This window comes from Notamacropus eugenii, chromosome 5 (assembly GCF_028372415.1).
Source record: "Notamacropus eugenii isolate mMacEug1 chromosome 5, mMacEug1.pri_v2, whole genome shotgun sequence".
Lineage (NCBI taxonomy): Eukaryota > Metazoa > Chordata > Mammalia > Diprotodontia > Macropodidae > Notamacropus > Notamacropus eugenii.
In genome coordinates, this window is record NC_092876.1 from 40,109,650 (window position 1) to 40,123,965 (window position 14,316).

A 14,316-nucleotide genomic window follows, 5' to 3' on the forward strand; every position below is an offset into this window, starting at 1 on the left:
CTTAAATATTTTCGAGTTACCTTTTGTGTGTTTTAGGAGATCAGACCTACTAGAAACACAGGCATATTTATTTCTCAAACAGTTGCTAGAAGTCCTATTGGCTGATGCTGATTTGTCTTCGCAGTCTGCAAGACGGTTGATTGGCTTCATAAGAATTCCACCTTACAGGCGAAATCTGGTGGTTTATCTGCCTTTCCGAAGAGCCACTAGAGAATTCTGAGTAGTTACCTGCAACCACACTGCGTACATTATAGTTAGGACTCCAGAACACAGTGTTTACCTAATAGACAAGCAGCAACCGGTATTTATGAAGCACTAACTAAGTGCCAGGAACCTTGAAAGGAAATGAAAGACAGTCCCTGTCCTCAAGAAGCTTATGGTCTTATGGGACAGGACTGCACAGAAAAAGGAGTTGAAACGCAGCAAGGCAAAAAGAGCGAGGGGAAAACAAGTCACATATACAATTATGTCATTAAATCTTGACAAATCAATCACATACAGACTCCAGGTTGAGATTAAAATACTGCAAACCCCAAGAGATCTAAATTACTAAAACAATTATTAGAACAGAAATTTTGTTTCTGTAATATTAATGGAATATTTTCATGTAATCTAGTCATTTGATATGTGGCCAGTTAACTTTGGCTCTCTAGCTAGTGGCTGGCATTAATGGTCCAGTTATCTCAGTTATACTATTAAGGTTTTTCAAATACCAACACAAACCCCCACCCCTCCAAAGAAATTGGTTGGATGCTTCCAAATGATTTTAATGGAGATTTTTTTTGTGGTAACTGAGCCCCTGCCTTCTAGATTTATCCAAAGTCAGAGTTGAGTTTGTCTGGGGATGAGTTGGATTGCCTTGGGCGTCCCTTAGGCCCAGTATCTAGGCCCACAGAATCTCCTGAACTGTTTTGTGGCCAACGTATGATTTTTAGAGTACTCCAGCTGTAATCCATTCCTGTACCTTTCTCATTTCTTTTGAGAGCAGGTGGGGACAGAATTCACCACCATCCTGTATAACTTCATGTGCAACAGCAGCTGCGTGGGAGGCATGAACCGGAGGCCCATTCTCATCATCATTACCTTGGAGACTAGAGAGTGAGTCACATGAGGAACTGGGATGGGATGGGATGGGATGGAATGGGATGGGATGAGAAAGAGATGGGATGGGATGGGATGGGATGAGATGGGATGAGAAAGAGATTAAATTGCATGGAAGGTATAGACCTGCATTGGTAGAGGGAGTTTCCTGACAGGGAAGTTCTTCATATCAGACGTTTCAAACTCACAGCCAGAGAGGTTCCTGTAGCCTACAAAACTCCCCAGGACGGCCCAGTCAGATTTAAATTTAATTGGGAAATCTTTAACAAAATAAACACAAATATAATACAAGGTAGACAATGTTTAATGTATGGTTTTCTAAGTCCAAATGTATCAGGGAGGGATTTGAGTTTGGCACCACTAAAATCACAGGACCAGTTCCTATTCCTTTTAAGGTTTTCAAAGTTCTTTACATATGTTATTTGGTCCTCACAATACCCTTGCAAAGAAGAGGATAATACTATTCCCATTTTATAAATCATGATACTGAGGATCAGAGAGGTTATGTGACTTGCCTGGAATCACACAGCTGGCCAATATCAGGGACAGGATCTGAATCCAGGACTTCATGACTCCAAGCCCAGTTCTATATCCACTGCACCAAACTGCCTCCCCAGATACCTTGGGGAGGAATACCATGGAAGAATGGCCATGTGAGACAAGGAGCCTTGAGAGGATGGACTGAATGTGTCTCTGAATGTCCCCCCATGAGACAATAGGCTGGTCATTTGCTGTATTGAGAAAGTGAGGCATGGTGTCACTGGGCTTCAGGAGAAAAGACAGTTTGGTGAAAGGAAAGGAACATTGGTGTTAGGATCCTTAGGTTTGAATCTGACCTCTGCCACTGCCTAACTTCTTTTGTGGGCCTCAGTTTCCACATCTATGTGAAAGCTAAACCATCATACTGGTCCCTTCCCATTTGAAAATCCCATGATTCTTTGCCTGTTGTTCTAGACTTTATTATGTGAAACTCATTTTCCCTATCCCCAGAAGGAGAGGTTTGGACTAGTTTTCCAGTATGTTCCATCTCTTATGGACTTATTATTTTTATTTAATTGATTTCTCTTTTTGTCCCAGAGTGGAAGACAATTTTGCGATTGCAGACACCTTTTAGTTACTTCAAAGTATTTTTATAGGGTGATGGCCTTTCCAGGGACAGTTCCCTAAGCACCAGAGCACTATTGGGTGGGACCAGAGTTCAGTTTTCTGCCCAGCCCCTTATTACTTGTGTGATCTTAGATGAGTCCATTCACTTTTCCAGGCCTCAGTTTCCTCATCTGTAAAAGTGAGGGAATTGGATTATGGTCCCCTGAGGGCTTGTGGTCTTAGTAGATTCTTTGGGTAAGGGTTTGAATCATCTCAGTTACTGGTGAGGAGAATGGGTCATTTCAGTTTCAAGGTTGAATAAATACCCTTATGTCTATTCCCACCCCTTCCCCTTTCCTGTCTCCAAAAAGAATAGGAGAGGAAAAAAACCAAAAGAGTGATGTTGCCATGACTGACCCTGACCTGTGTATCTGTACCAGGGTTGGTTGGGCTCAATGGGTATAGACTGGGGCTGTAAGATCATGGAAACTCTTGGCATTCTCCATGTCCTAGAGATGCTCATGAGTGAGTCCCTGCTTCTGTTTGTCTGACAGTGGGCAAGTTCTAGGTCGGAGGTCATTCGAGGGGCGGATCTGTGCCTGTCCTGGCAGAGACCGAAAAGCTGATGAAGATCACTACCGAGAACAGCAAGCTTTAAACGAGAGCGCGGCCAAGAATGGTAACGCTTCCAAGCGCAGTAAGTTGATCTTCTTGGTGGGGAGCTTTCATTCAGTGGTTCAATTCTACAAGCCCTTATTAAGTGGCTGCCTTATACCTGGCATTGGAGAACAGAAAAAGTTGAACAGAACTCAGAGACTAAAACTTATGAGAATGGAGGGCTAGGATGGTGAACTTGGGAGACATCTGCATTGAACTGACAGTTGGATTGATGAGAACTGATGAGTCAAAACAATTTTAGTAGAAACTTCTGGTGGTTAATAAATCTCTTCTTTCTAGGCTGTCTTTGAAAGCCTTCGTTGAGCGGATGACTCAGACTCTTTCAAGACAAAAGAGGGTAGTGAGAATAGGGCACAGGACCATGAGCCTTGAGGGACAGCCACATTCAGGGAATCTGATATGGTGGTGATTCAGCCACCGAGGCTGAGGAGATGTCAGACAGATAAGAGGAAAGACAAGAGGGAGAGTCACTAAAATCTAAGGAGACTGGAGAAAGTATCTACAAGGTAGGGGTGTCATCAGTGTTAGATTCTGCAGAAAAGCCAAGACGTCTGAGAAAAGTCCTTGAGAGTCAGCAATTGAAAGATCTCTTGTGACCTTGGAGAAGGCAGTTTCATTTGAATGTTGGGGTGGGAAGCCAAATTATGAAGGGATTGAAAAGTGGGAGTAAGTAAGGAAATGGAGGCAGAGAGTGTAGACTGCTTTTTCTAGGAGTCTGGTTATGAAAGAAAGGAGCAAGAGGATGATAGCTTGTGGGAATGATGGAATCTAATAAAAGGTGGTGTTTTTTAAAAGGATAGGAAAGGTTGAACATATTTGTAGATTTGTGGAAGGGAGGAAGGGAAAAAGAGGAGAAGGAAAGAAAGAAGGAAGGGAAGAAGAAGGAGAGGAAAGAAGAGAAGGAAAAAGAGGAAAGAACAGAGAGAGGAAGAGGAGGAAAAGGAAGGATATGTGTGTGTGTATGTGTAATATACAGATAGATAGATAGATAGATAGATAGATAGATAGATAGATAGATAGATAGATAAATAGATAGGTACACACACAAATAGACTGTGCATACACACTAAGTCTGACACCAATATATTGATCCTCTGGCATTAAGGGGGGCCACTATCCCAACTAGAAAACCAGTAGGTTACAGATCCCGTGCTAGTCAGTAATAGGATCTGGCACTCCCGTGGTCACTGTACTTCCATCTTTGGCAAGATAGGAAAAGTCAGTGTCAAAAAAGGGAGCTCCTTCTCACCCGGTGAGAGGTGATGAGGGCCTAGCATGAGTGGAGAGGAGACTGATGCAGACAATGCTGGACAAGGGTCAGATTGACCAGACTTGCCAGCTGATGGCTCTTAACTTTTATCTGCCTCAGTTTCCTCATCTGTAAAATGAGGATAATAATAGCAACCACCTCACCTTGTGAAGGTAAAACAAAATCATATTTGGAAAATATTTTTCTAACTTCATGGTTGCTAGCATGACCACCCCAAATCCTAGTAGGCCTAGTCACATGAGAGGACTGTGTTCTCCTAATTCATTCCTGTGAATTGAAGAGGGGCCTGGGCTGACATATTGGAAGGTGTTTCCATGATCTTCAGACATGAAGATGGTTGTATGTATGTGTGTATTTTCTTTCCTGTGTGTATTTGTTTCTATATAAACTTGAGCCTATGTCCATCCACACATGGGCCAAGGCAAGATTGACTTCCATACTTATCCTTCCTGGGCCTCTGAAATATAACTTAATCAGCTTAACATTTTTTAAGCATTGAAATCATGACTTGGCCTCATCCATAATGAGGATGTTAGAGATGTATGTCTATGTATATATATTTGTAAACCCTTTCCAGGCCGTTCCCAAACCCCTTTGCTATCTGTGCTAACGAATGGTCTTTCCGGTCTCACTAGCATTCAAGCAAAGCCCACCTGCCATACCTGCCCTGGTGACCAACGTGAAAAAGAGGAGACATGGGGATGAAGAGATATACTACATGCCTGTGAGTAGCCCCGTGCCAGTACCAGTGCTGGCAGGGCCTCTGAGCAGGTTGGGGATGATGAAAGATTCTTGGTCTAGAAGAGTTGTGGGTTTGGGATTGAAACCAGGGATGGCCTGGAAAATCAACTGAACAAGTCCAACATACCTACTATGTGCCTGGCCCAATATTAATAGCTCTTTTAGGTAGCACCTACTGTGTGCCAAGCACTGGGCTAAGCACATTACAATTATCATTTCATTGGATCCTCATAACAAGGCGGGGGCAGGGGAGGTGTGGTAGGGTGCTATTATTATCCCCTTTTACAGATGAGGAGACTGAGACAAACAGAGATTAAATGACTTGCCCAGAGTCACTTACTTGCTAGTAAGTATCTGAGACTGGATTTGAACTCAGGTCTTCCTGATTCTAGTACAGTGTTCTGTGTACTATGGCACCCTCTAGCTGCTTCAGCTATGCTAGGTCCTGGTGGTGTGAAGACAAAAATAAGTTGGCTTCAAGGAACTTGCATTCTATTCCAAGAGGACTGATTCACTGAACCAGCATTTACTCAAAGGGAGAAACTGAGATAATGTAAAAACAAAAGGTATCAATAAAACTGATTTTTAAAAACCAAAACAAAGCATGCAATTGAACACTTTCCATGTGCTGTGCACTGTACTAGGTTCTGCAGATACAAAAATGGCATAGTCCTTGCCCTCACAGAACTTATACTCTATTGGGGAGAAAAACTTGTGCACAGAGAAGAAGATATAAAATGTGCATAGAGTAAATACAGAGGAATTTTGGAGGGAGCAGCAGGAGCAGGGGAGTCCAGAGAAGACCTCCGGAGGCAGGCACCATTAGAGCTGAGTTTTGAAGAAAGCTAGGAATTCCTAGAGTTTGAGATGAAAAGGAAGTATATTCTAGGTGTGGGGTACAGCTTGGGAAAAGACATGGTGGTGGGAGATACGTGTGAAGAACATAACATTCCAGGGTAATTGAGGATGAAAGCAAGACAAAGAAAAAGTGCTCTAGGAATATTTGAAGAAAAAGAAGGCCTTTCAGCTGTGGGGAAATCATTGAAGGCTTTATGGACATGGTGGCACCTGAGGTGAGTCTGGATGAGAAGGAATCTGAAAGATGCAGGTAACAAGGGGCCACATCTCAGGCATAGGGGAAGGCCTTTGTGGGTACTAAGGCGTGAGAGGGAAGTGTAAAAGGCAGTAATTAATGGAAGGTAAGGTAGGAATGTTGTTAGGTTGGTGCCATATTGGAGAAGACCTCAAATGTGAGGCGAAAAAGTTGGTAATTTATTTTAGAAACAACAGGAAGCCACATGTACCAACTCCTCTGCCTTGGGAAGACAATGGTGTTGGATATGTGGAGGATGAATTGGAGAGAGAAGTGAGTGGAGAGTAGGGGAAATAGCTAAGATGCTAATGTCCAGGCAAGATGGATGAGTGGACAAATAATTATTAAGTATCTCTATGTGTCTAGCACTGACCCACTGTACCTTCAAGGTCTCTACAGTCTATTTGGAGAAATAAAACCCACATGCCCAAACCTACCAGAGAACAATATCACACAATGTGGCATAAAAATATTTAATTTTGTGATTCAGCTAACATCAGCTCTGTCATAGAAAACAAAGAGAAGAGATGTTTTGGGGGTCAAGGAGTTAGACTTCATTGGAGAGGTAGCATTTTAGTGGGTCTTGGAAAGATGTGTAGGTTTTGGAAGTGAGGAACAAAGGATGTGAAGATGTTGAGCAGTGGAAGGTAGGATCAAAGAGCATGGCATGGCCAAGGACCATGGAGGATGATGAACTGGAAGGAAGAATGGCCAGTAGATCACCCTCCCTGGAAAGCAGAAAGGAGGATGGAGTACAGTTGGCCTCTTTCTGACAGAGCAGGAGTGCTAAAGACTACAGAGGAGGGGTTGAAGTTGGGGAGTACTGGAAAAATCTGTCATTGCTCAGTGACTTCAGTTGTGCCTGACTCTTCATGACCCCATTTGGGGTTTTCTTGACAGAAATACTAGAGTGATTTGCCATTTCCTTCTACAGCTCATTTTACAAATGAGGAAACTGAGGCAAAGAGAGTAACATGATTTACTCAGAGACATACAGCTAGGAAGTGTTTGATGCCAGATCTGAACTCAGGTCTTCTTGATTCCAGGCCGTGACCTATCCACTGCACCACCTAGCTGCCTCTGGCACAATGAAAAGATGTTTTTTGGGTCTACCTATCCTTCCCAACTTTACTGTCATGGAGACCCATCTGCAGGTTGAAGCTAGCCCAGCACTCTCTTTTCCTTGGGTGACCTGAGTCCTAGTCCTTAGACCTGAGTCTAGTCCAATGCATAAGGACAAAGGGTAGTTTATTCATACATCTAGGAACTTATGTCTGTCTTGATATGCTTCCAACTCAGGTGCGTGGCCGAGAGAACTTTGAAATACTGATGAAGATCAAGGAAAGCCTGGAACTTATGGAGCTGGTGCCCCAGCAACTGGTTGATTCCTATCGACAGCAGCAGCAACAGCTCCTCCAGAGGCCGTGAGTATTAGTTACTCCTCCTATCTCACCTCTGACCCTTTTCTCATTCACTTCTCCATCCATCCATACCATCTACCCATGAATCTATCTGTCCTTCATTCTGTGTATCCATCCATCCATCCATCCTCCCTTCTATAAATTCATCTATTCATTCATCCTCCTATCTCTTCAACCATCCATCCATCCATTCATTCATCCTATTTTTCCATCCATCTTCCCTTCTATATATCTACCCATCTATTCAGTCATCCCATCTCTCCATCATTCCATCCATTCATCCTCCTATCTGTCTACCTATCCTTCCAATCTGTACACTCATGTATCTGTTCTCTCATATGCATATCCATCCGTTTATCCATCTTCCACTCCACCTGTCCATCCCCTTGAAGTCCCTTGTTCTTAGGCTAGTAAAAGGTAACATTACATACTAACTATGTGATCCTGGGTCAGTTACTTAACCGCTCTGACTTTGTTTCTTAATCTATAAAATGTGTATAATAATAATGATATACCTATCTCACAAGGTTGTTATGAGGGAAACACTTTGCCTAGAAGGTTTGCAAAAACCTAAAGGCATTATTATCATCAACCACCACAACACCTTCTTTGTATAGGAAGACTCTAGCTACAGACCTAGTGACTAGCCGTGTATTGCCATCCATAGTCCAGTCTAGCGCGGTACCTAATGGCACATCACCAGCAGGTCGGTCACTAGGTGATGATTTTTCCCAGCCAAACAGTGGAAAGCTTGAAATCTGTATCCAGGGAAACTGTTCCCACATTGATGGAACCATGGAACCTTGAAATATTGACAGAGAATTAAAAGATCAGAAACATACGAATAGCTTTGTAAAGTGAGAGGAAAGAAAGATAATTTTATTTATTTGTTTAATTCACTCAGAAAGCATTTATTTATTTATTTGGAAGGCAGTTGGGGTTAAATGACTTGCCCAGGATCACACAGTTAGTAAGAAGCTGAGGCCAGATTTGAACTCTTTCTGACTCCAAGGCTGGTGCTCTATCCAGTGAGCCACCTAGCTGTCCCCAACAAACATTTATTAAGACCTCCAGTATGTCGAGTGCTGAGCTGGACACTGGAAAAATGAAGGCAAAATATCAAGAGAGTCCCTGTCTTCTGTCCTACATTTTGCTGGGGTGATGCAACACACAGATTGTGTATGTGTGCGTGTGTGTGTGTGTGCATGTGTGTGCATTTAGATGTATGTGTAGATGTAGATATCAATATTTTTTGTATACATACGTATATAGATATTGGTAGCAATATCTATAACTATATTTATCTCTCTATATACATATATAAATATAGATCCATGATCATTTGAAGATGTGGGAGAGAGGACCAGAAGTTCCCCTTAGGACATGGTACTTGAATTGGTCCTTGGAGGGAGCCAAGGATTTGAAAAGACAGAAACAGGGAGAGCATTCCAAGCAAGAGCCAAAGGCACGGTGATGGAAAAGGTCGGCCCGTTTCAGTGGAACGTAGAAATATGTGAGGGAGAGCAATAGGAAATAATATGAAACAAATGTAAAATAAAATAATAGGAAATCTTTCTGGAAAACTAGGTTGTGGGTTCAAAGAAAGGCTTCCTGGGTTTACGAGTGTGATATCTCATCTCTATTATTCTCATTTCCCTGCCAGGAGTCACTTACAGTCTCCCTCTTCCTACGGCCCAGTCCTCTCGCCCATGAACAAAGTCCATGGGGGCATCAACAAACTGCCTTCCGTCAACCAGCTTGTGGGGCAGCCTCAGCAGCATGGCTCCACTGGAGGGCCCAATCTGGGGCCCATGGGTAAGCCTGCTTTGATGGTGGTACTGGGGGCAGGGAACCCTAACACAGGAGCAGAGAGAGTAGCCCAGGAAACTCCCCCTGCAGATGGTAGGATGTCCAATCAGAGATACATAAAAGAACCAGACTAATGAGTGGAAATGGAAAGGCCGGTAGAGAGCATCCAAAAATGGTGGCCTTTGGAATATCATCCATGAGATATTGGGACGTCTTTGTGGTCTTCCAACTCAAAATATGCTCAGTAGAGAAAGAAGGTGAGAACGTGAGAAAGCTGAATTTATAGTATTGGTGAAGAAAAACTTCCTCTAGTGATCTGCTTGGTGCCTGTGATCCTGGGAAGCCCACCTGGGTTTTATTGGTCTCTTAGTAATACCCCCTTACAATGAGAGGTCAAATTTTTCATCATTTCATTTCAGTTAAGTCTATCAATTCAAATGTTTTCTTTTAAAATGTGAATTTTTAACAGTATTAAGCAACTATTGTGTGCAAGGTGTTAGGGAATGCAAAGATGAAAAATAATACAGTTTTTACCCTCAAAGAATTTAACTTCTTGGGGTGAGGGGAGGTGAAGGTGTGACTTGTAGGCATACCATGAGGTAGAGTGTGAAGAAGAGGAGGAGGAGAAGCAAGTCAATTCAATAAGCATTTGTTGAATGTCTACTATACCTAACAAATTTACAAACAGATTTTGTTAAGGTTCTAGTCTACATCAAGCCCTGTGGGAGGCACTGGGGACAAAAATGAAATAATCCCTGCCCTTAAGGAGACAATAAGCTACACCGTCCAGATGAAATACCCAACACATATTCCTGAAGGGAAGAGAATCTTCTTAGATCATGGAGGATTTAAGGAGAGGACTCTTACAGGTAGAAATGAGGAGGGAGTGAGCTCCAAGCATAGGGGACATTCATTCCCATATGGATAAACAGAGATACACCAGAGAATGACCAGTAATCTTATGTATATTTTCAAAGGAGGCACTGTCAATTCAATAGAACTCAATCCAATGAACATGAGAGGCAGGGTGGCATAATGGATAGAATAAACCTTGAAGTCTAGAACATCCAAGTTCAACACTCACCTCTGATGCTTACTGACTGTGTGCCTTTGGACCAGCCATCTTTAGCTTCTCAGCAACCCAGGAGACTCTCAATACTATAAGCTATAGAGTCATTGCCTGTTGGTAGAGGAAGTTTCCACACTGGGTGCTCCCCCATACCTAGGAAATCAGAGATCCAGACCAAAAAAAAAATCCCTACCCTCATGCAACTCATATTCTAGGACATCCATAGAGGTAGCTATAATACAAAATAGAAACGGCTGGATGGACAGGAGAAATACAAGCCAAGAGACTTTTAAAAAAATTGATACATGCCTTCCTGGCCCTTAAGGGGGGTTCTGTGTGCCTAGGCCAAGAGGAGAAAGGCAACTTTTCTTCTGTTTAATTCTCCAGAAGGGTAGGGGACAAGGAAATAGGGATGTGTTAAGACATTCAGTCTACTTTTCCATTTTGATCTGAGTATCCACAATTTCAACAAGCATGTATTAAGTGCTAATTTCTGAAGATAAAATGACAAGAGTGAAATGGTTCCTGGCCTGAAGAAGCTTATATTCTAATAAGAGGGGCAAGCCGTACATATTCAGGTATGGAGAACATATATAAAATGAATACTAGGACATTTGGGGAGAGAGTGGTGGAGAGGCCAGGATCCAGGAAGAGGTCAACATGCTTTGAAAGAAAAAGGTGTCAGATGGTCCTTAATGAACCACAGGGGAATCTCTCCCAATTTCCCCAGTCTCTCACCTGGTAAAGCAAGAGAGTTTCTTCCTTCCTTGCCAATAGCAGGTTGCTGTTTCTGTCCACAGGCCCTGGAATGCTGAACAGCCACAGTCATCCCATGCAGTCCAATGGTGAAATGAATGGTGGTCACACTTCCCAGTCCATGGTCTCAGGGTCACACTGCACTCCTCCTCCCCCATACAATGCTGACCCCAGCCTCGTCAGGTATGCCTGTCTCTGGGACCCTCCCACGTGGCATGTGGACACTTGTGTGATAGCTTAGCTTTCCCATTCCCTGCACCCTGCCCTGTTCACTTGTCCACTAACCTTAGAACTTGTCTGCTGCTACCACTCCACTAACTGGTCCTCGTTCTAACTGAGAAATCACTACCCTGGTCATCTCTTTGCCCTGGCGTCAAGGGAAGAATCTGGCTGTTGGCTCTCTATGCTGGCTTCAGTCAAATCATGAGCACTGAGAAACTTCCTTTTTCCCATTATTAAAAATGTATCCTCCTATTGAAATTGGAAGAAAAAGAAAGCACCTGCTTCCTTCTGCTTCAGTACTCAGCCCCTAGATTCACCCCCTTCCTCCCATGCGTTTGCATGGAACTAAAGGAACTGTGGGGAATTCAGGTCAATTTTTCATAAGAGCCATATCGTTGAGAACCAGCCCACAGAACTTTCTCTGGACTAGAGATCAGGGCTGTGATTCAAGGGAGAATGTGTTGAGTACATTGATGGACCATGCCAAAAAGTATAAACAGTTCTACCTTCACTGAGACTTTTGGGACACACTTTACAGTGAGTGATCATTACTAGGTCTTACTGGTTAGAAAGTGTTGACTGTGGATGGAGCCCTTTTTTAAGTAAGATTAGGGGGCCGGAGAGGAGGATAAGAAATATAAAAAATAGGAAAGTATCTGTGTATTCCAGGAGATTCCTTTCTATCTGAGGAGACTCTGAAGGAGTCTTCCATATCTGATTTTTAATTGGTCTGGAGGAGGATAAAGGCTGGGATCCCAGGCCATGACCATTGTATAGAAAAGTCCCCCAGGTCTCCAGAATGTCTTTCCTTGTACAAATAAAGGGAGTACTGTGGGCTAGGCTAGCCATGGCAACAGTCTTTAAAGGCAGTTTAAATGGGCAGATAGCTAGTGATGAGATTCAGGGTAGGCAGAACAACCCATGTGATGGGGTCCACTTTTCTTTATACCATCCACAGACTGTAAGTAGAGTCTGCAAAGAGGAGATAATTCCAGATACTGCAAGCAAGATTGTGGAAGCGCTCCAATTTAGCTTATTCTCTTTGTTAATTAATATGAGACAGAGTCTGTGTTCAAATCCTCGCTCTTCTATTTACTACTTATGAGACCTTTATGGCCTTGGTTTTCTGTTTCAGCTCAAAAATCTATGATTCTATGAGAAAAAAAATCCAATCAGGGGAAAAGGGGCAGGGGGGAATAAAGGACTGAACATTGACTTACATCATTGATATTTATCCACCTTTAAGTTTATCCAAAGTTTGATATATCTCTAGTCCTGAGGTCTTGGAGGGTATGTTAAAAGAGGAAGCCTCAGGAGGAATCCCAGTATTGGTCACTGAAAAGAGTCAGCCCTTATCCTAAGGTTTGCAGGTTCTGTCCTGATGATGTATGAGGTCAGGGCTTGCATACCTAAGAAGTTAACATCTTTATTTTCCCAACCTCTTTCTTCAGTTTTTTAACAGGATTGGGGTGTCCAAACTGCATCGAGTATTTCACATCCCAAGGGCTGCAGAACATTTACCACCTGCAGAATCTAACCATAGAGGTAAATGCCTTGGGCAGATCTCTTCTTTCCACTGGCTCTATCGGGTCTAAGTTCCCAACATCTAGGAAAAAAAATAAAAACAAAGATTGGGGGGGACAGTCATGAAAAGGAAAAGAGCATCTTCCAGTTCCTGTCTAATGCTGAGGAAAAGGCCTTCCTTCCTCCATAATCCAGATTTCCATTTGAGCTTCTATCTTCCTTATAAAAAAAAAAAAATTGGGTCTTCCATTCCCTCAACTTGACTATGATTTAGAAGTCAAGCCGTAACAAATTTTGGTCAAAAGAGATAGATTTGGATAAGAAAACTATGTGTAGTTAAGTGATACTGACTGCACTTTGAGGCATAATCAGACAGACCTGGGTTTAAGTCTTGTCTATGATATGTCCTTGGCTGCTTGACCAATCCCAGAGAAATTACTTCACCTCTCAATGTCTGGGGCAATTCCATAGGATTTACCTACTGAATCATAGATGACTTGCCTACCCCCTATGTTGATGACCCTTCCCATCTTCATGGTATAGCACTGAGACCACACGTGGTACAAGATTGCAAGAACTAGACTTTCTATATTTTATTATTTTTATATTCACAAAGCTATTCCTGGGGTATCCTTGGTCTAGTGGAAAGAGCACTGAGAAATTGTCCTCAGAGGACACAGGTTTATTCCTGGCCTGGGCCACTCACTACCTATGTGACCTCAGGCAAGTCACTTGACTTCAGCTTTCTCATCTGGCAAATGGGAATGCCTCTACCTGCTCTACTCACTTCACAGTGGTGCTGGGATGCTCAAATGAGAGCTTCTATAGAGTGCTCTGAAACCACAAAAAGTTACAGAAATGCAATAGAAATGGTAATCAGTAGTAATAATGTTATTCCTGGTTAATGGTATCTATCATACAGAATCTGAACAGATCAGAGCTGGGAGGGACCGTAGAATGCAGAAGGTCAGAGCTGGGGAAAAACTTAGAACATAGGCATCCAAGATAGGTAGGACCTTAAAACATAGAGTGTCAGTAGCTAAGAGGGGCCATAGAATACAGAAAGTCCAATCTGAGAGGGACCTCAGAGATCATTTAATCCAGTTTTCTCATTGTCCAGAGCCCTTTTATAAGTCTTTAAACGTTATATAATTAAAGTAAATTCTTAATATGATGAATAAATTGGGACCCAAGGTTTAGATGCTATCCTTTAGGTTACATCTATTAGAACAGTTTTTACTGTTCATAGAACTGATAGTGCCCTGGGGATAGTGACTAAAACAAAGTGACATTATTCTTAATCTAAATAATAAATATTATTTTAGTCTAATCAATTGGAATGTGGTTCTGTTGAGCTAAAAATCTGCGTGATTTAACATGTCTCCAATTTCAAACACACTCACAATTGTTATTGAGGCTTCATCATCATTCCCTTGCTATGGCTAGACAGATTTACAGTAGCTCACTCCAGAAGGCTTCAGGACAAAGCACATTATTCTTAGTGGCCTAATATATGCTATTATTTTTTCCATTTTATGGACGAGAA

The 14,316-nt window shown here is 42.4% G+C and overlaps 1 protein-coding gene and 1 long non-coding RNA gene across 6 annotated transcripts in view; one reads left to right on the forward strand and one right to left on the reverse strand.

The window, feature by feature from the left end:
* The window catches only part of TP73 (tumor protein p73), a 174,207-nt gene that overhangs the window by 154,779 nt on the left and 5,112 nt on the right, over positions 1–14,316 (forward strand). For all 4 annotated transcript variants that reach the window (XM_072608642.1, XM_072608645.1, XM_072608643.1 and 1 more), the window contains 7 exons: positions 989–1,098; positions 2,742–2,884; positions 4,771–4,859; positions 7,269–7,393; positions 9,054–9,205; positions 11,069–11,207; positions 12,698–12,791. In XM_072608642.1, coding sequence (XP_072464743.1) covers positions 989–1,098; positions 2,742–2,884; positions 4,771–4,859; positions 7,269–7,393; positions 9,054–9,205; positions 11,069–11,207; positions 12,698–12,791 — 852 coding nt within the window. The remainder of the gene's footprint in view (positions 1–988; positions 1,099–2,741; positions 2,885–4,770; positions 4,860–7,268; positions 7,394–9,053; positions 9,206–11,068; positions 11,208–12,697; positions 12,792–14,316) is intronic.
* Positions 12,767–14,316, reverse strand: part of LOC140504096 (uncharacterized) — a 31,367-nt gene continuing 29,817 nt past the window's right edge. For both annotated transcript variants that reach the window (XR_011966962.1, XR_011966961.1), the window contains one exon: positions 12,767–12,852. This is a non-coding gene — a long non-coding RNA (uncharacterized lncRNA). The remainder of the gene's footprint in view (positions 12,853–14,316) is intronic.